At 35.0% G+C, this 24,870-nt stretch overlaps 2 protein-coding genes across 2 annotated transcripts; one reads left to right on the top strand and one right to left on the bottom strand.

Annotated features, from left to right (window-relative positions):
- The first annotated feature begins 1,759 nt into the window (after positions 1–1,759).
- On the top strand, positions 1,760–11,896 carry LOC146164658 (cytochrome P450 2H1-like). Its single transcript, XM_083381695.1, has 9 exons — positions 1,760–2,465; positions 2,852–2,997; positions 5,215–5,317; positions 5,462–5,571; positions 5,847–5,968; positions 6,896–7,011; positions 7,859–8,003; positions 8,079–8,242; positions 10,957–11,896. Exons 1-9 carry the CDS (start codon positions 2,196–2,198, stop codon positions 11,275–11,277), a joined length of 1,497 nt encoding a protein of 498 aa, XP_083237821.1. The 5' UTR covers positions 1,760–2,195; the 3' UTR covers positions 11,278–11,896.
- A 5,472-nt stretch (positions 11,897–17,368) lies between these two features.
- On the bottom strand, positions 17,369–23,350 carry LOC146164659 (cytochrome P450 2J4-like). Its single transcript, XM_083380785.1, has 8 exons — positions 23,078–23,350; positions 22,836–22,981; positions 22,078–22,180; positions 19,414–19,503; positions 18,834–18,947; positions 18,525–18,669; positions 18,062–18,225; positions 17,369–17,686 (listed from the first exon to the last, which is right to left on the bottom strand). Exons 1-8 carry the CDS (start codon positions 23,348–23,350, stop codon positions 17,369–17,371), a joined length of 1,353 nt encoding a protein of 450 aa, XP_083236911.1.
- Positions 23,351–24,870: the final 1,520 nt, after the last annotated feature.

Below are 24,870 nucleotides of genomic sequence, written 5' to 3' on the forward strand. Positions count from 1 at the left end.
GACTGATTTTTTTGAATAAAAGCGCAAAATCCGTCATAACAAATTACGTGTGGCGTGACGGATTTTATTATTTTAAGGACTAAAGTTTCACAAAACCTTTAACAAAAGATAGGCTGTTATTATATTACTTCATATTGCCAATGTGTACGCCTCTTGTCAAGATTTTTTCAGGATATTATTTTAAACTTTTATTTTTTTTTATATATACTTTATTTTTTAGTTTATAAAAAATCTTTACATTTTTACCAAGTTAAAATTTTCAAAAATGGCTATTTTACAGGCCAGTAGTTTAAAACTAAGTTTCGTCGCAATGTCAAAAACCGCCCCATTGCCTGACCGTAGTTTTTTTTTTTGCTATAGGCCTACGATTGTCAAAATAAAATAAAAACAATTAATTTTTTTTTTATCATTCATTTTACATTAGTTTGAAAACGAACGTTTTAAACTATTTGTCTTGGAACATTTATTAAATATATAGACGTCTACTTAGGGTTTCCAAACTACGTTTGTAGTCGTTTAAATTTATACGTTTTTAAGATTTCGATTTCAATACGCTTAAATAACGTTTAAGAAAGGCAGAGCGAAAACCCTCTTATTTTTCTCCAAACAAATACGTTTTAAAATTAGTTCAAACAAAACGTTTTTGAGACGTTGTTTTTTAACGTTTAATAAACCTTTTTTCGATGCAATAAGGAAACATCTTTATTTAGGTTGCATTTACTCGTTTTTCATCGGTTTTATAAAAAACGTTTTGTAGATAAACGAATATTATACAACTTGTAGACATCTTCTTAAGACCAAGCAATATTGCAAATTTTCTGCATTTTTAAAGACGACACAAGACGTTTTAAAGACGTCAAATTCAAACCGAAAACGTGATTTCAAGTTCTAATCCAAAATAAAACGTTTTTCTGGCAAGACGTGTTCCATAGGCGTGACTGTCACTGTTCCCGCCAGCCAGAAATGCTCCGGGTTATGATTCATTTCCGCTTTTTCGTGTCGCCTTTTCTCTTTCATGCAAACTTCAACTTGTATGTGCGAAAGCTTATATCAATATAGCCCAGTACGTCCAGTAACCCAGAAGCAAAAAGTCGAGTGGTTGTTTTCTGAGCTATTAAGGCTTAATACGAAGCAGAAGATGAACAATCCTATTTGAATAAGATTTTACCTTGAACAAGTAAAGTTAATTCACGAGGCAGTAAGACATTAATGATTCTCAAAATTAACCCGCTTGCTTCAAATTAAAATTTTAATTTGACAACCCTGCTGCGGACCGGTAGCAAACATCTCGCGAACCGGTACCGGTCCGCGGACGGGCGGTTGCCGACCACTGCTGTAGAGATTTAGCAATGATTCTACTAAGAAGTTATTATCTTAACGTTGTCTATATGTAATGCCAAAGCTAAACAACTGTAAAATATAGAGTCAATGCGGAATAAGGTTCTTATTATTGAAATAGTTAGTTGGCAGAAATATAGTGTGCTTGGCCATGCCTTATGACCGCTTACCCTAGGACCACCCTTGATGTGAGTTTATATACGTTTGATGGTATTTATTGAATTTTTGTCTTGCTATTGTTAAGAAAAATGGGTCAGCATAAACTTATATTTGCTCTACATGTCAACGCGTGGTTGAAAATTCAAAAAGGCAAATTTGCGCATTCTATAGATTTTCATGTGCTTTATCTTTGGTTTTCCCTAAAGACTATGATCTCACATCCATTCAAGGCGATGTTTATGGTTCATATAGATACTAAATATTTCATGAAATATTAGAACTATTATCTTTGAAATCTGGTGTTTCATAATCCAAAAAGAACCTTTGGTAGTCACTTTAAATAAAGCAATATACGCTTTAAAACTGCAAGAGCAAATACACCGAGATCAAGACACTTTTATCAAGCGTGCTAAAATTTAATGCCAATATCAGTTTTAATTGTAAAATGCAACAAAATAATAGAAAGTTGTTGCCAAACAAAATATACTTAATCAAAGATAAATTTGGCATAATGAACAATACAGTAAGTTCGATAGTATAATGGCATTTTGTTGACAACCTGCTGTTAAACCTTATCCCAAAAAATAAGACTTTAAATATGTTTTTTCGATCATACAGTGGCATCTTCAGTATGTTACTTTACACAAGTGTTATTGAAACACCCTCACTTTAAAACTAGATCCCTTTAAAAAAATACAATGGAATTTTTTGGCGTTTATTTTCCCGAAATTTCGGCCTCAAATGGAATTCCTCTTGCGATATTTTTCTTGTTCTACCTATGGTTCAGGCGACCACAACATTTCCCACCAGGCCCAAGAGGTCTGCCCATCGTCGGAGTACTTCCGTTTACAGGAAAATTTCCCGAACGACGCTTTCAAAAGTGGAGCGAAAAATACGGACCCGTAATGTCGGCCAGAATCGGTCGAAACGAGTGGGTGGTTCTTAACGATTACCAAAGTATTTCCGAGGTACCGCTAGTATAGTAACTCATTAATAGGCAAATAACAACTTCTGCAGTTTATTTAAATTGTAGGAAGTTATAGTTAAGCAATTTTAATTACCTTTCATTTTTTACTTTTTATTGCATAAACCTAAATAAATCACTGATTTAACTAATATTTCAAACTATAAATGTCCTAACTTAAAGTATGAATATTCACAATTGGAATATTGTCGGTATAAGTTCAAATTAAAAACTAATCGTGACTTAACAACAGTTTAAATAACTTAACCTGGGACATAGCATTACCATTAAAAACATATTTTACTTAAACTAACTATTTTGAAAATATGTGATCCGCACTTTCAAAATATGTTTAGCCTATATTTTCATGCCAATGGTATATATTTACAGGCTCTGGTAAAGCAAAAAGAGAAGTTTTCCGGACGACCGATACACCCGTTGTTTAAACAAATCACAGGAGGACATGGAATAGTATTTATGGACTACAATACTTGTTGGAAATCTCAAAGAAAGTTTGGCACCACAACCTTACGAGGGTAAGTCAATTAATAACTTTAATATTTATCAGTCGATCGTGCTAAACACTGATTTAACAAAGCTGCGACCATTGCATGTTAACCAGAAAGTTCGCCTTCAAACGCAAACTAGGCCTTTAAACCCATGCGTGTTTTAGTACAAATAAATTCAGGTTAAGTACACAACATTTCATATGGTTCCAAATCACCAATTCTACTGTTTGCCATGTGTAGACCATTACAAACAAATATCTCGCGAATGTGTACGACTACCCTTAAACGCTGGTCGTAAATCGTGATACTAACCGGTGTCGTTCTGGACTATATTTTACAATCTGGTATTGTTTTGCTATTGTTTTAGCGAAAATTCAAATATGTATTTTTTATGATTATAAAAACTTATTACGCGTTGCAAAGCCATGAATAAAACTAAAAAAATAAATAAAAAGGTTTTAGATTCATGAAAATGGGATTTAAGAACCATATTAGTTTATTCAAAGCTCCCGGTGAAAGACGTACATTAAACTACCCTTGTGAGTTATTTCATTCCTACAGCCCCGTAGGCGCAGCCAGGGGGAATGCAGGGGCCATGCCCCTCCTAATTATTTGTTTTTTTAACATTGATGAGCAGCACCACAACAGTCGATCACAGGCATGCCACACCTTCAATTGGCATGCACTGTTACGTCACAAATGATGTAGTTAATAACGTTTGCTATACATTAATGCAGCGTTTCTCAACCAGTGCGCCGCGGGCGCTTTGGCCGTTTGCTGTCGACTCTTGGTCGCCGCTGTTTTGGCCCCTGTTTGGGCTTGTGGGCGGGTAGGTGGTGTTAGCAATTGGGTTAGGGTCGAAAATATTAGGGGAGTTAGTGATAGTTATAGGGGGGGATATTAGGTATTAGTCCTATCTTCGCCATATTCCTAACTGACTTTCATTCCGAAGTTGCTGTTGTTCTTATTTTGGTCTCAAGGCTAGAGTTCCTTTAAAGATATGCAACTATAAAGCCTATATAACACAAAATTGCAAGCAATTTATGAGAAATACCGGTGCACCAAAAAATTCGTGCGCCACCAAGTAAAAAAGGTTAAGAAACACTGCATTAATGTACAGTTTTACTACTTTTAGTCAGTTTTTGCTCTTTGATAGGTTTTTGAATATGCGTTAACGCTCAGTCAGTTGCTGCTCGAAACGGTTTGCTTTCATTTTGATCGTGGTTGACGCCGTGTTATCTCAAATTTTAATCCAAACAAACCTTAGTTGTTCGGGCTGCACGCGTCGCGTGTTTGTAATGATTGTCAGAAAGGCCTAGGTGCGCTGTTATTAACAGTTGTTATATTAAAATGCTAAAATAACTCGTTTTAACAAAAACGTGGTAATTAAGTTACATTTTATAGGTCTTTCGGATTTTAGTTTTGACCCGAGACTATAGGAGAAGTCTCGACCACTGGTTTAAAGTAATAAATAAATGCGAAAATTGAAGTAACCACGTAGGTCTAACGAAGAAGAATAAGGTGTGTTTATTATTTTGACAGTGTTGTAATGACTTAAGTCAATGACTTGACTTCTTTTGGTCAAATGACTTGACTTGACTTAAGTCATTTGGACAAATGACTTGGGTTAAAATAAATTGTTTTAATTAAGCAATTATTTATAAAATTGTGTTATTTATCCCAATCTTTGCACATAAAACAATTTGCTTGTAATATGTTGCTTTTATGTTATTTTTTACTTGAGTTGCTTATAATTATCGGAGGAGTTTGCCATTTTTTTGACAAGGGCAGGACTTGAAGTTGACTTGCTCTAACTATGACTTGACTGGGACTTGACTTGTTATTTATTTAAAAAGACTTGACTTGGACTTCAATTATTGTACGAATGACTTGACTGGGACTTAAGTCATTTCAAAATGACTTGTTTACAACACTGTATTTTGAAGATATTATACTGCATCCTAATTAAAAACAGATTGCCTCAAACTATACATTATAGTTTCTACTTGAAGTAAATAAATGTTGCACGATCTGACGAGATGTTTTATAAATGGATACAACGTGTATTATTTCAGGAGTATATTATCGTTAAAAATAGTATTGTTTGTACTATAAATGCCTTCGACGCATGTAATCTACACTCAAAAGTTTCCCGGCATGAATAATTTTCAGTTGCCAATTTTTGGAAATCTTTGGTTCCTAACAGTAGAATTGTTTTTTTTTATAATATTAACAATGGTTTAGGTTTGGTGTTGGTAAAAAGAGTATGGAAGAGCGCGTATCAGAAGAGGTGCACTATCTGTGCAAGCAAATTCAACAACAAAATGAACAGCCATTCAACATACTGGTAACAATCCAACTGTTCATGAATATGTCGTGTGGGCTATAATACACATTTCTTCTTCAAATTGAAAGCTTTTTTTTTTTTGATAAATTTCAAAATTATAGAACCTCACTGTGCTATAATTGAATATTATTATAAATTCTTTAGAAGGACCTAACAAACGCTGTAGCCAACAACATATGTAGTATCGTCTTTGGAAACCGGTACGATTACAGTGACAAGGAATTTGCTGAATTAGTCCACAAGTTGGATTTTGGGTATTTTAATTTTGAATAACATTTATTTGTCGGTGTTAAATTTTCGAACCCTCTTTGCAAGTGTTTAAGTTTTATGCCAACAATACTAAAGACTGTTATAAAAATTGTTAAACTGAAACTAAATTTAAATAACAATAGGTTTTTGCGTTTAAAAGTTAAGAAAATTAGATGCATGAGCAAAACTGATATTGTATATTTTTTTAGATTATGTATAATAGCTAAAGCGAAAAACAAGAAATAAAAATCAACCTGTAAACATGTTTATTACAACGAAGGTTCATAGACTCCAACCAGGCTCGAATGATTAGACTAATGTTGTTCGAACCGAATTTGATGAAGCTACCTCCATTTTTTTCATCAAGGGATAGATTTGTCTCGGACATAAAAGCTGTGCTTGGTCAGTATTTATAAAAAAACTGCAAACTTTCATTTATATAAAGGGTCAAATAAATCGACTATATTTCATTGAGTTGTCGTCACTCAGACGGGCACAATAATATAGAATTTGAACAATATTATAAGTTAAACAGACGTTTCTGGATCTTATTATAATTTAACGGACGTTTCGTGACGTATTTTTTCTAAACATGAGCAAAGGGGCACAACTTGTTGACAGTCCATGGACACAACTAAAAAAAAATTATTAAAACCTCTTGTCTTAGCATTATCGAAATTGCTCACTAAATAGATTTTATTGTTAGTAAGGTGAAAATTGTTTCCATGCAGAAATAACCATGTAACAAACTCTTTTCTAAATTAATATCACTCTCCGCAAACTTTATATTAACAATGTTTGAAAAACAATAGTCTTTTATTATGTTAAAGAAGGGGTATGCAACCTGCTGCCCGAAGAGCGAACGTATGTGGCCAGCGACACGCTTTAGTTTTAACCCGCGACAGAATATTAAGTGTATTCGTCAAAGTTTTTTTTTTTATTCAAATATCCCGGGAATACGAGCACTAAACTTTGTTATTTATTTGTTGCCGCTTACTTAAATTGCTTCGGTATATGGTCTAAAATCTTTTGTGCTGTACATTGACATTTTTTAACGTACGTGAAAAAGCATTTTCCCCCAAAATTAAGTACCCTCATTAATAAGCAACTAAACATCTGTAAAATGACGTTTAGGGCAAATCTGGTAGATAACAAATGCCTTTGACTCGTGGTTTATTTCGGTTTCACATGTTTGGCTTGCTGTCCGATTAGGGTAAACATATTTAACCCGTCGCTATAGGTTGTACACCCCTGTGTTAGTACACTGTATAATACTGTGAATGTAAGAAAATGGCAATACTTTGAGTAAACAGTCATTCTATTTTTTAGATTTTCTAAAAGTGATAATAACCAAACATAAGACTAGCTTTGATCCAAACAGTTTGAGAGATTTTATTGATGCCTTTATCGCAAATATGGACGGAAAAGAAGATAATTTTTTCACGGTAAAGACTACTATAAAAATAAGGAGTTGAGGTTTTTACCTATAGTTGGTTAATTTGTTTTAACTAATGTTTTTTCTTTTACATGTTTATATTGTGGCCATTGCAGTGATGTTGTATAGGCGTCGGAGTCAGTGTTGTAATGATCGACTAAAGTCAATGACTTGACTTAAGTGCACTTAAGTCACTGTTTTGAAATGACTTGACTTAAGTCATTTGTGAAAAAAAGACTTGATTTGACTTAAGTCTTTTAGACAAATGACTTGACTTGGCCTAAGTCATTTGGACAAATGACTTGGGTTAACATGAAGCGTTTTCTTGAAGTATTGTTTTATAAAATTGAGCTATTTATCCAAATTTTTGAACGTAAAACAAATTGCTTGCTATATGTTGCGTTTTTTCTTATTTTTTAGTTCAGTTATTGTTCATAATCGAACGAGTTTAAAAATATAGTTTAACATTTTATTGTTTGACAAAGACATTGAAGTTAACTGCTCTAATTAAGACTTGGCAGGGACTTGACTTGCGAAAGTGATGACTTGGACTGGGACTTGACTTGTTATTTATTCAAAAAGACTTGACTTGGACTTAAGTTGTTTTACAAATGACTTGACTTGGACTTAAGTCATTTTAAAATGGCTTGTTTGCAACACTGGTCAGAGTACTAACTTAACACAGCGAAACGCTTATTTTATCCAGTTTCGTGCCATCTTGTGCCGAAAAATTAATTCCGTGTAAATTAATCAGTACTTTTAAAAGAACATTCCTATTTGTGGTTTTACACCGACGGCTAATTATGTCTGTCAATGCTTACACCACAAGTAAGTAAAAGTGCGATTTATTTTAACAGGACAAGCAACTTCTGCAATGCGTGCGTGACCTTTTCGTGGCAGGAACAGAAACATCAACTAATACGATTCGCTGGGCAATTTTAGTCTTTCTACACTATCCTGAAACCCAAATCAGATTATTTGAGGAAATAAGAACGGTCATCGGTATGCGATTATAGTAAATTCATTTTCCAAGTTTAAACTTGTTTTTCCCAATTAGTGTTCTTCACTTCATTTTAGGAATTGACCGACGTGCCACAATGTCTGACAAGGCTAATATGCCTTATACTTCCGCGTTTATTGAAGAGGTCTTTCGATTTCGGACGATGTCCCCGCTTTCCCTTCACCATAAAACGACTGAAGATGCCAATCTCAACGGATACTTCATTCCGCGAAATACAAGGGTGAATTTATTTGTAGACGTTTGAAGTTTGGCTCTGTTTACACGTGTCTATAACAAGCAGGCGCATGCGGCCCGCGAGAACATTTTGTGCGGGAACTACTCATCAAACTCCACTGTCGTATTACTTTCAAACGCTACTACTTATGCGGTAAAAGATCTACTATTACGTCACATTGCCTATTCAACTCTGTACAGTTGTCACAATAACGCTGATTTGGTCATCTCATAATCAGGGCTGCCACTCCTCGGGATTTTTCCCAAGATCTTGGGATTTCAGCCTAGACCTTGGGATCTGGGGATATCTGTTCCATATCTTGGGAATTTTAATTCATTAGCAGGTTGAAATTACAAATATTTTTTTGCTTGTAGTTAAGGACTAATGTCCTAATATAAATAAGGAAGTAGCTATTTGCCTGGCTTGTTGGCGTACGCATACATTTCTTATGTGACGTAACAATGCTATTACTTGCTTGTTAGACGAAACTGTTCATTTACTAGCTTGTGCGACGGCGTTAATGCAACAGACCCAATCGACGATAATAATGAGAGCTATTAGAGAAGGGGTCGGCAACCTACCGCCGGATCCGGCCCGCAAATGTAATTCATCCGTCCCGCCGTCTATTTGACAAACTAGACACGAGTCAATTTTACTTTTTGACTATTTTAACTATACGTTAGTGCAAAAAAGTGTCGCGCTTCGCGCGAATGATCTTTGTGCATTCGGTTTGTTTATGCTTTGATGCTGTCTTTTAAACTATAGAACACAGCGCTTCTTTATCGTTGCGACGTGGAAGGCTGGCAATTGCGTTGCGGACAAACGAAAAACGGATTCTAAAATATCAACATTTTAGTATTTTTGGCAATGTAATAAAAAACTTACAAGAAATTTATGAAAAATACCGGTATATCTAAAAAAAAAATCAAGCTTGCTTTGCTAGAGGTCAAGCTCGCTTCGCTAGAGGTATTGAGTTTCTTCGAAGTAGGTTTATTACACTTTTCATTAGTAGTATGATGACGAGGTGTGAACTCGGAAAAACAATTTACTGCCTCCTTGAATGTAATCAAACACGTCCTCAAGTGCAAAAAATTGAGGCCCGCCTGATTCACAGTTGTTCTAACATTTTAATATCACGCTTCTTCGTTAACTTTGTTTGCGGCCCGCAGAGACCTTTATCAGTTTGGTATTGGCCCGCGACTAGAAAAAAGGTTGCCAAAACCTGTGTTAGAGCTTCAATACACATGGATGCACACCACAAAGTCCGCCACAGTCAACTTTTTTAATCTTGGGATTTTTTTTCAATTCTTGGGATTTTTAGACATGAAACCTTGGGATAAATTGAAAATCAGAGTGGCAGCCCTGCTCATAATGTATAAATTGATTTGTCGAGTTGTAGGCTAGCCTATAGGCTACTATAGTATTGAACAAATTGCTGTACTTCAAAAAGCTACGCTAAATTACGTCTTTTGCTTCAAAAATGAGAAAAATCACAGACGAAAGAAACGTTTTTCAAGATAAGTGGGAAGAGTTATATTTTGTCACCGCGGTCAGAGATACTAGTTATTGCCTTCTTTGCCGGCAGAAAATAGCTGTTATGAAGAAGCATAACAAGGGGTTGCACTTCGAAACAATGCACCGCGATAAATAAGATGCTTACCAGGGCAAAGTAAGAAAATAAAAAGTTAAACAACTGAAACCAGCATTTTGCAAACAAAGAAGTTTCTTTGCAAATATTAGGCAGTCTACATCTGTAAGCAACTCTAAGATTTGTTTCTGCTGACAATTTGAAGCCCAATATCGAGGTCCTTGTCCTTGAAAAACTCTGCCAGTAAAGTAACGAGAACAAATAACTATAGCCTAAAATCAGCCTACATTTGTTTATATTTTATTGTGTTCTTATTATGGGTTCTTAATGGTTGAAATTTTATTGTGAATTGCGGCCCGTGGGCATTTTACACGTCCTCATTTGGCCCTCAGAGCAATTTAAGTTTGAGACACTTGAACTATAGTATAAAAGTGCCTATATTTGTTGCCCGGTAAGGCGACCTGACAATACTTACTTTACCGAAACGCCGTTCCGGACCATTTCGGCTTACTTTCAGCCCTTGCTGAAAAAGGATACGCTTCGGCATTTTCAAAAAAACATTACGTTGTTAGATATCGTCTCAGCTACAGACCTATATTAGGGTAAAACATGATTTAATGACGACATCTATAATGGATATTCGATAACTTGAAAAAATCGTTTCACTTTACACTTGCAGTATAAACCACTTTTGCAAGCTACAATGTACGGTGGTTTTCTACACACAGGCCCACTTATAATCTTTTTTCACAAGTGTGTGCGGACACAGCAGTCTGAAAATTTGCTAAGAATATATAAACTATTGCGTAAATATAGGGATTTAGGTAAATGTAAATATACAAATGCAATTTGTTTGTTAAAGTCAAACTTGCGCGTCAAGTCTTTCCGTGGTCTGTTTTTATAGCCTATATCCTGCCTATAGTTGGGTAAGTTTTCAAAAAAAAAAATTAGAAGCCCTTTAGCAAATCTTCGTAAATCGTTGATGTAGCTTACGCTCGCGAACTGTATTTAACAAATTTCTACAGATAAAATTGCAGGATCCAGGTTTTCTGTTTGGGGCATAACTTTAGTAAATTTAATTTGGCCCCATATAGGCATCGTTTGTCTATCTTTACTTCTTTTTTCCTCGCAGATTGTCCCGAACATTTGGGCCGTACATAACGATCCCAGTGTATTTCCCGAACCTGACATGTTCAATCCAGGTCGTTATCTGAACGAAAATGGACAGTTCGTCAAATCGAAACAGGTCATTCCCTTCTCGTTGGGGCCACGTCACTGTCTCGGAGAGCAACTTGCCCGGATGGAAATCTTTATTTTTATCGTTTCTCTCGTCCAGAAATTTGATTTTTATCCCGACCCAGCCATTGAGCAGCTCCCGGAAATTGTAGATGGGGTTGGCAGTCGGGTTTTTGTTCCACATCCATATTCAGTGGTCGCAAAAGAAAGATCATGATTTTTTGTTTTTTTTAAACAAGTTTACTTGGATTCCTAAACAATGTTGTTACATCGTATTTGCCAGTAATTACCGATTTCTATGAGACATTGATGCTGTACCGTTGTGAACTAACTTTTTGATACATGTGGTCTTTCATTTTCGCCTGACTGTCGTGGCGCAAGTTTGTATTGCTGTTTTTTGTGTAGCAGGACGAATTTATCACTCGAAAGATTATTCTTGGTGAGTTGCGTTGTGAATAATATGAGTTTGCAGCCCTGGTAATATGTCTATATTATGTAAATGTAACCTTTGCTAATGTTTCTACGATGACACAAGTAGTCAGTTCGCCCAGCATTATTTGCCTTGTGTATATAATAACATCCTTTATGTAGTATTTACGCTGCTCTTGTTTTGCAGTGCCTTTTCTTGTGAACTTTAAAAGAGTGTAAATTTGCTCTTTGTTGACTGCATTTGCCTTAACTCTTGGTAAGTGTATGCGTGTGACGTCATAATGAAGCATTGTTTGTTAAATTGCTTGTTTTATTTAGGCGTTTGAAATGTTATGTACTGACGCTGTTTGCTTCACATTCCCCGGTTCCCCAAATAGTTTGTTGAAACCGTCTCCTTCCCGTATTGTGCCAGCTTCTTTGATTCTTTCTTCAGTTCAACAACAAGTTTCAAATTCAAACTGTGTGTTGTTGTTTAAGAGGCTGAAATAGGAGCCGCGTTTCGCTACAAGAATTTAGCCTCATATAGCGTTCTGCGCATATAACGAACGTTATAAATGTGGTTTATATTGGACGATGTAAGGTAAACATAAATCGAAAAATATATGACGGTATATATTTTCGTGCTGATAAAACTGATGCAGGGATATTTAAATAGGTTAGCGAAAAATGCAGGTAGCCATAGTAGAAGTAAAGAAAACACCGGAACACCCTGCTCCAGTATACTCTTTGCCAAAAAAGTTGAAATGATAGCCGAGTTGGGCATTGTGGTTTTTCTTTATTCCCGCCCCTACCCAAAATCTTAATCAAGTGGTATATTAAGGCAGCACACCAAAGAAGCAAGTTTAGGGAAATTACTCCCAACATTCACCACCCTGTCGTGTTGCGCCCTGATGGTAAATAAGGTAAACTTTAGAACCACAAAGTAGCACTTGTCTGCGAAAGTTAATCAGTGGTCACATGCATTTATATATACTATAAATATTTAAGTGCCTTTATTTGATACGAGTCAAAACATGACGTAGCAAACAGGTGATAAAAAAAAAAAAAAAAAAAACATATACGGTGTAATTGTTAAATTATTTGGTTGATATGTGTTGTTTACAATTATCCAAAGGGTACATTAGAATGATGTGAAAATGTTATTGATTTGCGCTTTGACCAGATAAATTTGTCTGAAGTTTCTATTTCGAAGGAGTCACGTTTAGGCGTTAGGATATGGAGTGGTCACAGTAAAGTGGAGAAAAAAGTTAAGGCTGGATAAATTGCATCGTTAGTATAAAAATATTATTATCTAATATAATGTGTAGTTTAAAAACGCCCTTTATTTAACGTTTGTATGTTTAAAAAAATGACCGCTTCGTTTTATAACAAAACCAGGGAAAACAATCGCGCACACATAAAAAATACGCTAAGTTGCCAAACTTTAAAACTGCCTAAGCCATACAAAAAACACAATGCAGAATTTTGCGAGCCGCCTCGTAAAATCTGCAAAATTCACACCAACCAAACAATTGTTAGTAGCGTGGGATAGAGTCGTTAAACTTGTTCTGCGCCGTATGGGCATCGCTTGACTGACCATTATCTCAGGAAATATGTGATTGCAGTTCGTATGGCAGTTTAAGTGCATGGGGCGACATTTTCCCAACTGTTGATGGCGTTGGGATCACCATAGAATCGGGCAAATGCACCAAAATTGTTTCTTTTACAGCGAAACATTTGATTGCTTAGCAGCACGACCTGTTTCCGTTCCCACTATAACGAATCTAAGTGAATTGAAAATTGCCAGCTTCCAAAATAGTATTTAAACAGAGTATAAGTCCATCGATAGCCGTCTTACAATAATAACCCGGCAAAGTGCTACTGATTGATAAAAAAAGGTATTTCGTTAGAGTTAGTTTGACATTATTTAAAGTTACTTAAAATGATTAGCCTACGTTCTAGTCCTCTATTTAATTCTATAGTCATTAAGTTGCATTTGATACTTTTTTATAAGGAGCGATATCCTGTGTCTTGCCTGTTTTTTAGGAACTAAATCAGCTACCATGAACAAGTTGACTCTTTTGTCTCTCTTGTGTGCCGTTTTACTTTTGGTGGAAACCGATGTCTCGCCATCCTCTCGTCGTCGTGTTTATTACTGACGCCATTATTATCGACGCCGCTCCGAGTAAGGGAAACTGCTTTGTATACTGTTGTAAGATTTAGTTTTATTGAAACTCTACAAATGTATTATTTAGTTTTTGTGTTAAATCTCACTGCAATTTTACCGCAGGACAGACTTAAGCCTTGCATGTTTGCACTACAATCCTGATTTGACCAACTTATTTCGCCAATCAATGTTCTTAACCAGCTGTATTATGGCGTGGCACCAATATTAGGCCTATTTTTAACATCCTTTTTTACTTTTTAAGCCAATAACTGATTCCTGAAATAATGGAAGATTTCGCCGAAAATGATGACTTTGGTATTCTCTGTTTTTTTTATATTGAATTTACAAATATGTTACTCAAATAACAATGTCACGCTTTACCTTGTCTGCAATTCAAAGTTTGTTAAACAAGTGTTTGTTTCAGATCTCAATGAGAAATATCTAGATGGAAACGAAGAATAGTAGGTGAAGCATTCCTCTTGTATGTAAAAAACAAAAATATTACGAATGCTTATGTTTGAAAAGTAATAGTACCCTGTCGAAAGTGACTTTTTTGTTTTCTGCTGTAATATAAATAATAAAAATAAAATCAAGTTAATTTATCTGCCGTAAACTTTTGGAACTTAAAAATTTTATTATCACTAACATTTTTTTCTATCGGTTTTTAGATTGTCTGTGGCAATGTAAAGAATCAAAAATCTCAAAATAAAATGTGTGTGTATTGTTTTTGTCAACAATACATCACTATCGCTGAAGCTTTAAGTGTATATAATTAAATATGCAGTGGAAAAGTTTATTAGGCATGAGACCGCTATAAAACGTCCTCCTATTAACTTCCGTGCGTCTGAATAACATTTTGGGAGTATGTATGTTTTCTCTTCACTTGGGGCGCATCTAGAGACATTTGAAAAACTGGCGCCGCACTTTCGAGCGAAGTGAGCGCGAATTTTTTTAGGTTTACCTGTATTTCTTTTAAATTGCTTGCATTTTTTGTTATATAGGCTTTATAGATGCATATCTTTAAAGGGACTTCACCCTTGAGACCAAAATAAAAACAATATCAACTTCGGAACAAAAGACTGTTAGGAATAAGGCGAAAATAGGACTAATACCTAATAGTCGCAATAATGACTAAATCGGAATCAGACCTAAATGGCCAAAATAAGGCCTATACAACTTTTTATATAACCCCAAACCCCAGCCATAACTATCACTAACTCCCCAAATATTTTCAAACCTCACCCAATTGCTAACACTACAAACTACCCGCCCATTAGCCCAAACAGGGGCAAACAATCCAGGGCCAAAACAGCGGCGCCCAAAATGCCAGACAGGTGTCCCCAATCATCCCATACCCTTTCCCACAGTCTAGGTCTTATTTTGTCCAGTTTAGTCATATTCCGATTAATTTTGGACTTATTTCGACATGTATAGGTCTTATCTAGACTATTTTATATTTTAGTCTGTCGTGGTAATAGGCGTTATTAGGTCGCTGCTGATTATTGCTTTGTAGGTCATATATTGTTGCTTTATAGGTCTTATTCTGTTTTCCACTTGAAAGTACTGTGGAATCAATAGGCTAAGCCTAATAGGAAAGTAAAATCATGTTTTATATATATTAAATTATTTTTTATTTTGCTCGCGGCGCACCTGGCAGCCTTCCATGGCGCACCAGTTGAGAAGCGCTGGACTATAAGCTTTAATTATTTTGCAAAACAATTGATACAATGACAGAAAATTAGGGCTATACTCGAAAGCGGGTAAAAACGTTTTAATTCACAAATAAAGGGTTATTTGTGGAGAAAAACAAATTGGTGGATAGAGCTAGATAGCTTTTTTCAGCAGTATATTACAGCTTGAAATCTAATTATTGCAAGAGAATGATTCTATTAAGCTAATCGAGGCAACGCAGTGCACTAAATCCCCAAAAATATTTCTTTGTCAGCCATAATAATCCGTTAAAATATATTGTTGTGTAAGATAGGTTTTTAAGTTAAACCGACGTTTCGTACTGTTCAGGGGTAAAAATTTAAACGAGAAATAAGATACACAGTTGTTTTGTAAAACAACGACCTCAAAAATGATTATGGATAGATTAATATACCAGTCAGTTTCAATTTGGTAACGTGCTTGGTCAATACCAGACCAATGCAAATTCTAAAAACTGTCAGTCAGTAATCTTGGGTCTATTGTTAGAGCACCAAAATGTTTTTATCAGAGGATTATTTTGCACATAGACAAACTCGCAAAAAAGAGTACCTCCAGTGGAGTTTGAAATTCCAAAGACATTACATAATGTGTAACAAGTTTCCCACAAACAAATTGTGCGTTTGTAAAACACCTTCTGTCTAGTGTAATTCCGTATATGCTTAATTTTCAACCGACCACGTCAATCAACTGCTTTTATTTTAAAGGTTATAATAATACATGTATTTTGAGATATTGTACACCAAATACATTTTTTTGATATGATAATCGAATGGCTTTTTTCTCCACTTCACGGTAGTTTAAAATTATGCAATTTCCCGTTTCTACGATTTTGCCGCAAAGAAAACGTGAAGGTTAAATATTGCGGAATGCGACACAAAGCGATATACATCGCTCGGCATGTGGCCGGTAGCGTATTCAAAACATGGTTTACCACCACATATGATTAAATCTAAGGAATATCCCATGAGATAATATGTGCCTTTAATGTTTGAAATAATGAAAACGTTGGGCATTACGTCTTTGACAAGGTCAGTATATTTCCCACTTCGTTACTTTTTAATTCATTAAAAAATTCATTTATGCCTGACATTTTTCTCGGTTATTATTGCAATGAAGCAATATTTTGCGAACACTACTCATTTTGCCTGGTAAAACAATATGATGTGTCCTGTTAACTTTCACAGCTGTTGTACATTCCCTGTGGAAATAGCTGAAGCCGCGTGATATAGTTTACAATTATAAGAAATGTGATTGTGACAAAGTTACATGTGGCTACATGGAAAATAATTTTCTAGAATCAAACGCGATATTTTGCTTGGTTAAACAAAATGCTAAGGGGAATTTTAAAGTAGTATTTGAAACTATGTTATGCAGTTCCCGTATAAGTTTGCTTAAGCGAACTAGTAAACAACTGCATGGTTTATGTCCATCAAAAAGCTTGGTTCAATGTTGCGAACACCCTCGACCCCCTTGAAAGTGATAAATCGCTATTGCAATTTGCTTTTTAAACCATCGCCGTGTGACTGATATTATTTAATGTTGTTTAAGACGTTACAGGAGTACCCTCAATTTAAATGGGGTAATAAAATCCATTTACAGCAACCTGTAATGTGTTTACGTAACGTATACTTTTGCAGATTATTATGACCTAAAATTTAGGAAACGCCAAACCTTCCTTTTTCTTTTAATGACTCAAAATATTTACGCTATTCTTATTGTGAATTCAACAAATTTACCTCGTCTCGCTAAGCAGTTTACGTATTTTTTTGCAATCTCCCCGTAAGGCAAAGGCCATGTTAACACTATGGGCCGAACTTGTACCAATTATTTTTCTGAAATGCTCCTTTAAAATATACGATTTTTATGAAAACTTTCAAAACGCTACATTGTGCAAATATAATTCTAAGTTGGAGAGTTTTACGGTATTGTATAATATTTATTTAAGGATTTTACAAGCATAAATATTTACATACACTTTGCTTATTTTAGTATATTTTACAGCAGTTGTTCACCAACGAAATGTTTATCTTTCTTTTGCCACAACCAAATAAGGCAACGGGAGAAACAAATTACCAACAACTCCGTCAACAATTTCCGGCAAACAGTCACTGTTAGGATCGGGCTGAAAATCAAACTTCTGGACGATAGAAACTAGAAAAATAAAGATTTCCATCCGCGCAAGTTGCTCTGCGATACAGTGGCGCGGTCCAACCGAAAATGGAATCACTTGTTTCGATTTGACGAAATGACCCTTTTCGTCTAAATGGCGTCCTGGGTTGAATTTTCCGGGTTCATCAAAAACCTTTGGATTGTTGTGCACCGCCCATAGGTTGGTAGATATCTGTGAAAGCATTAGCGCGTATAAATTCACTTTAATATATTATTTTTAATTAGCTTTAGGTGTAATATAATTTCTCACAGTAGCCATTAAGGTAATATGCTAGTGCAACTGTACAGCATTGCAAATTGAAAATTTAAGCCCTTTATATTTTAACCATTTAAATCAGAAGATTTTTATCAGGCTATCCAATCGATACTTATATAATATTAATAAAGTGCAATAAGGGTAAACATTACAGACATATTTTGCATCAAGTTGAATATTTGAAGGACACGGGTGATTGCGTTTAAACAACATTATCAACGAGAAACCTTACAAGTCTTGCATTTCAGAAACAAAGACGTACGTTTGATATTGATGATGCTTATTGCTTACCCTAGTATTTTTAGGAATAAAGTATCCATTAATAGTCGTGTCCTCGTTTGTTTTGTGAAGAATGTTTAAAGGGGCCAATGTACGAAATCGATAAAGCTCTTCGATGAAAGCAGAAGTGTAAGGCATATTTTGTTTGTCAGCCATCGTACCATTTCTGTATAATCCTGCAAAAAATAGGGGTAAAATTAAGTAATGTGCAGTAACGATAAAGTTGATGAGAAAACGGCAAGCAATAGGTTGGCAAGGCACAATACACAAAAATAAAGCAGTTAAAATGTTTATATTATGATGACTATTTTATTTTGCTTTTAGCAATCTTGGTTTATAGGCGTATTTGTGTTATTTAACTCAATCTCAAAAAACAGTGCACTTGTCTTCAGTATTTTGTAACTTAAAATGAACAGACACGGCACACTTAAAAACATGATATAATGCAAAGATTTATAATACATAAGCAACGCACCAATAACCCTTGCGATTTCTTTAAATATTGTTGTTTGAGTTTCCGGATAATGCAACAAGACTAAAATCGCCCAACCTAGCACACTTGATGATGCAACTGTTCCAGCAACAAAAAGTTCCCGAACAAAATGCAGCACTTGCTTGTCCTGTTAGACATTGTTTGTCATATATCCTACTACATAAGATTAAGAATTTAAGGTTAAAGCAAATTGTTTCGATTATAAACTTTTTTTGTTTAACCACATAAAATGTATATAACAACCAACTCATCGTGGGTCAACGGAAATTTGAACTTTTATGCTGTGTTTACCGTAAACTGTTCATCTCCTTTTTCACCCATTTTCTCAATGAAAGCATCAATGAAATCCCTCAAATTGTTTGGATCAAATGTAGCCTTGTGTTGGGCAATAATTTTTTTTAGGACCTCTAAAAGGTAAGAAAATCATCACTACAAATGGTAGTTCATTTTTTTTAATTATTGTAATTGGTAGACTAACAAAACTTGATACTTTGTTGGACTATAGTCAAATTTATAAAGGCATTTGAATTGCTTATGCAGCAGGTTTGTCAGTATTGAAACGTATGGTCTCTATATATATAGCATTTATCCGAAGTAAAGCGTTTCGGTAAGCAAACAAATTAAGCTTGCAACTATAGTTACCTTCTACGGAATGCAAATCTGACACAAATCTGTTTACTGCTGAATAAAACAGAGGAATCTTCATCAAAGCCGGTTCAAACGTTATTAATCTAGTTATTCGACTCTGTTTGGGATCGCTAAACCTTTATTAAAGAAAAATTTTATCATTTTTTGACATGTTTTCACAACATAGTTTTCACAGAAATAAATTAAACGATAACTTGTTGTACCCAAAATCCGAATTTTTAACCGCTTTGTCAAATTCCTTGTCGCTGTACTCGTAACGTTGTCCGAAGACAACACTGCTTGTGTTGTTGGACACAGCGTTTTTCAGTTGACTCTGAAAGGTGTTGAATATAAAAACGTATCCACAAAAAATAGTTTTAAAACAATTCATCCACAAAAAAATATTTTAAAACAATTTTTCTACGAAAAGAAAATAATAGTATAGTATTTTGTAAGTTACGCCAGGGACGAGTATAGTTCGCGGCCCTTAGATTAAAAACACGTGGCCTACGGCCAGGGGTGTATCAGGGATTTTGTTTGGGGGGGGGCATGAATAAAAATCAGGAAGGACATCATAAAGCAACCTCAAATCGCGAGGGCGTGAGTTACTTTACGCGACGTCTTTTTTATAAAATACACCAAAAAAGTGCTCTTGAATAGTTTGAGTTGTCCGTATTTTAAAGGATGCACGACAACTGTTCGTGTTAATCCAAGTTAAACAAAATGAGGTAAAACATTTTGTAAACATAACATACATATTTGTTAAATTGTCATTTAAAAATAATACAGTTTTAGGGGCTATATGCCCTACGGGACACAGTTAGTTTGTCAATATTTTTTATTGCATTAGAAGGTCTATTATTTAAAACCTGTAAAACTAAAAAGTACATAAGACAATATTTCAAGGTTGAAAATCTAGTTACCTTTAAATGTTAATTTACTATTTTCTAAATCTTCAATATATGTATTTTGGCGATAATAACTTTTGGAACTTCAATGCAATATTGCACTACCAGTGCAAATTTAAGTTGTGCGTTATTTGAAAGTTAGCATGACATTAAGGCTTTTTGTCAGCGTGAAATTTAAGCGTTTATTTAGTGGGAGACAGCTTAGCCACGTAACATTTTAAATATCAGAATGAATGTTTTTATTTCGATAATTTTTTGGATTAGTTTAAATTGAGGTCCTATAATTTTAATGCTTCAGTGCAGCTGAATTGCTCACATCTAAGCTCAGGTCTTCATTTTGATTGACAGAATCTGTTTGCACAAAGTTACTTTAAAAAGAAATAAATATTTGCTCATTGGTTATGATTGTATATGTGTACGTTTTAATAATATCGATGTTTTTAAGCCTAATTGTCGTTCCCAACATTTACTTGAATTACTTGTTACCTAAATAAAAAAATATTCGTTAGTTGAACGCAGCCCTAATGTACTGGTTAATACAAAGCTGAAGACTATGACTTGTACTTCAGGTGCGCCGAAGCTAATCGATACGCATTAGTTTGTCCAGCGGTGTAATCCGCGTACATTTGTTTGACACGAGTGAGACGTGCAAATGACACGCGTACATTTGTTGGACTCACCAGTGTTTCTTAATCAGATGAATGGTTTACCCCAGGGTGAATAAAATTTCTGCAGGGGTGAATAAGGGTGAACGGTCAGAAAAGGATAATAGCTTGCGAGCAGGGCGGATATTTAGGGTGTTTTTGTGTTGTTATAGGCCTTTATAGACGAGATAGTTTTATCATATCATGAGACAGGGGTGAATGAAATCTGGAGATAGTGGCTAGGGGTGACCAAACCTGAAAAAGTTGAAGCACTGGGACACACTGATCTGCTTACAGATTTTTCACCGGTCATTTCAATAGGTTGAAAACCACTATTAGCGGGAACTTATACTTATTCCGGCATTGCATCACAACATCAAGTTTAACCAAAGGGATAAATGAACCTATAACTACGTGAATTTTAAAGCTAACAGCAGCAGGCAAAGTCCAATACTTCAAAGGCATATTTTGTAAAATAACAATCATGTTTTTTGTTGTTGTTTTTTTACTGTGCACAAATTAGATTACACACAATGTGTTTTCATACAATTAAAGCAAGGCAAATTGGTTGAGGTCAAGACATACAGATTAGGCTACCCGGACACATAAATTAGGAACTCTTAATTATCCAACGCTATGAGAATTATAACATTTACAACTCGCGATAAACGTGTACTTAACCAAAATAAGGTAATTCGTTTCAAATCGAATAGTTTCTCACCTTAAATGTATTCTTGTCAATTTTCATTGAATTAAGGGTCATATAATATTTAACAGCGATTTATAATTTTGCACACCGTGAGACAAACCTAATTTTTCCTAGAACTACCCGAATCACTGGATGATAAACATTTTCCTGACATGGCTAACGTGTTGACAAAACATATCACGCCACTTTTTCTTTTATATTATATTGTCGAAATATACTTTAAACTTAAATAAGTTTTTAAGGAACCTGTATTACCATATTTTTGAACACGATACACATCTTGGTTAAGCCAAAGACCACGTACCCTTCATACTCCTTAAAGCTTAAAACAATTCGTCTAGCTCAGGGGTTCTTAAACTTTTTTTACCGCGGACCCCTAAACATTTTTTTTGCTTCTCATGGACCACGGTGGGCCAAAAATAATTCAAAAATTACGTCATAAATTTACGTCACAAGACAAATAGACTTCATAGATCTGCTGATTCCGGTCCTTAAATGTAGACCAATATTTTAATTAGGCTTTTATGGACCCCCTAAAACTAGTTCACGAACCCCCAAGGGGTCCATGGACCCCAGTTTAAGAACCCCTGGGCTAGCTAGACCATTGTGACACTGTTTATGTTTTTGAAACATAAAGTGTTATTTACCAGTATGTTGAATGGCTTTCCGTTTTGTTTTTTTAATTGTTCGCACAAATTGTCTCCTTCTTCTATAACTTGTTCTTCCATAATCTTTCTACCGAATCCAAACCTAAAACAAGAATAGGCTATACTCTACTGAATACTGTATTGACAGCCAGTAATTCCTACAATGTGACTGTTAGCGCTCATTTTTTAACAACCGCTTGGCGCCGCGCCAACCCTTTGAATGTCATGTATCATTCGTAGCCTAGGCCTACCGTACTATTACTTCACATGACGAATTGTTAAATAAATCCACACAGAACAACAAAACAAAACAAATTATGTTTGGATTAATATGAATTTCAGTAATAGTGCTTTCTAGTTCTAAGTTACATAAATTCTTGTTGTAGCTTTTTTTAAGTAATTAGTTGACATATTATTAACTTTACCAGCAGCCATAGATTGTTCATTACCTTTCGGGTTAGTGATGCCGCTGTTCACGTGTGCGCCATACATTGAAAAAATATGAACACATGAATTTTCGTAATATGGACAGGCCTAAAAGTGCTTGTCTAATTGTGCACAATTTTGTACATGTGGTTAGCAGGCTATAAAACACCTTACCCGAGGTATTAACAAATAAAGAAACTTTCCCTTAATTAAAACCAGGTGCTGTTTTAGGTATACTGTAAACACAATTCCAGTTTATCGTTGAAGGAACAGAATTCCAGTTTATCGTTGACGAAATGTGCAATTTACAGATCAATTTTAAGTTGGCTTACCGGCGTAAGGTTGTTATTCCAAACCTCCTTTGGGTTTTCCAAGAAGAGTTGTAATCTGAAAAAACGAGACCGTGCGAATCGGTGATTTTTTCAAAGAGCGGAAATCTTGGTCGTCCTGAAAATTTATCCTTTTGCTTCACCAAACCCTGTTGAACGTACAAATTTACACTGGTGTTTTTACGTGAAACCTTTTACGTGTAATGTAGAAAGTTTACTACTAATATATATTCAACCCAAATTACCTCGACAATAGTTTCGTAATCATTGAGAACCACCCAGTCGTTTCGCCCCATTCTGACCGAAAATATTGGGCCGTATTTCTCACTCCATTCTCGAAAGCGCCGTTCCGGAAATCTGCCCATTCGATGAAGTACTCCGAGAAAGGGAATTCCCCTCGGACCGGGTGGGAATCCACGGGGTCTCTTGTACCATTGGTACGACAACAGAAACGCTACAAGAGCGATAACAACCTGTGTAAGCGAAAATTCGGCCCAGCTGAAACCGAAAACATCCATTCCTGAATATGCTGCGCCCTATGACCTACACAAAACATTTGTGGTCTTATTACCCGTGTGTAATTGTATCTTATTTCATGCGGAAAATAATTGGTACTCGTAATGATTATTACATAATCACATTTTTGCTTGTTTCGTTTTGTAAAATCGTAACAGCAGTCCACCTTATTTATCTACCGGTACATAATATTCAATAAACAAATTTTCAGTAGTCCTGTTGAATAGTTAAAGTTGTTCGTATTTTAAAGGATGCTGTGAAACGCACGACAATTAAAAAATTGTTTTTTTATACCTCTAGCTTACTTATAGCTTTTACAAAAAAGTAAAGCATTTGCTGCAGAAAAACGCTTTTATGGAAGCATAATTGCCAATATTTTTGCAGTCCAATTTATTTTGCAGTTCTGTAAACGATTTTAACAAACTAATCTAAGTCTAAATTTATGTGCAAAACAGTTCAAGTCTATTATTTGCTATTTGCAAAACAGTTCAAAATTACCAATTACAAATTAAGCAAACAATAAATCAAAAAAACAAAGTTTACGAAGTCACATTGTTTTCTCAAGTCTTAGCTTTGATATAAGCGCACAGAAAACATAAAATAATTAAACCACTATACCAAATTTCCAGACCGACGGTTTGCAAGTTAAAACGTTTGTATTGCGGCGCGTCAAAAAAAATTGATTGGATGACTATATTATGCAATTAGTTGGTATTCGTTGAAATGATGCAAATCGCGTTAAATTTTAGTATAACGATTTTGCTCTCTGGAAAATACTTTTGCCATCCTTTTGCACAATTCCAGCTTGTACTACAATAATTTAATTTAATTTGTATTTTAATTTTATAACAAATTACATCCGTGTTTTCTGCCAAACAAACGCATATGTTTTATGCGATTGATTTTTAGATGATAAACTGTTTCAGTATTGTGTTTTCTTACTTTCAAACTTAACAACATAAATTGTCCATCAGTAAAATTTCCAAAGCCAATACCAGTGACTGGCTCTTATGCACTATAATGTTAATACCTAATCGTTCAATAATGTCTGACTTGATTTTATATGTGCCAACACAAATCCAGCCATTCGTCAACTCAACTACATAACCGTGACTTTGCATAATACTGTAAAAATTGAAAAAAAATGCAACGACTTTAGTGGTTTTGAAAACAATAAAAACCTATTTATTTCAGTGTAATGAAACACGCGTGAGCAATTTTTGTCTTTTTCCCTTGAATGAACTTAAATTTTTTAAATTGACTTCGCACTTGGAACTGTAGAATATTCTTCAATTTACTTGTGATTAACTACTGATTTTCAAATCACAGATTTTCTGAAACAGTTGGTACTTTTTTTGAATACGTTGAGGTGTTGATAAACCGTTTACCTTGATCTTGACTAATGTCTGATCTTTTACTAAAACTTTTCCGCGCATGGATGTAAATTTCTGAAGAGTAACTTTACGTGTATGCACATTCCAAACGCAAGAGCTTGATAGTTGGTCAACATTTCTTTTACGAT

The sequence above is a fragment of the Ascidiella aspersa genome, chromosome 2 (assembly GCF_963924565.1).
Source record: "Ascidiella aspersa chromosome 2, kaAscAspe10.2, whole genome shotgun sequence".
Taxonomy (NCBI): Eukaryota; Metazoa; Chordata; class Ascidiacea; order Phlebobranchia; family Ascidiidae; genus Ascidiella; species Ascidiella aspersa.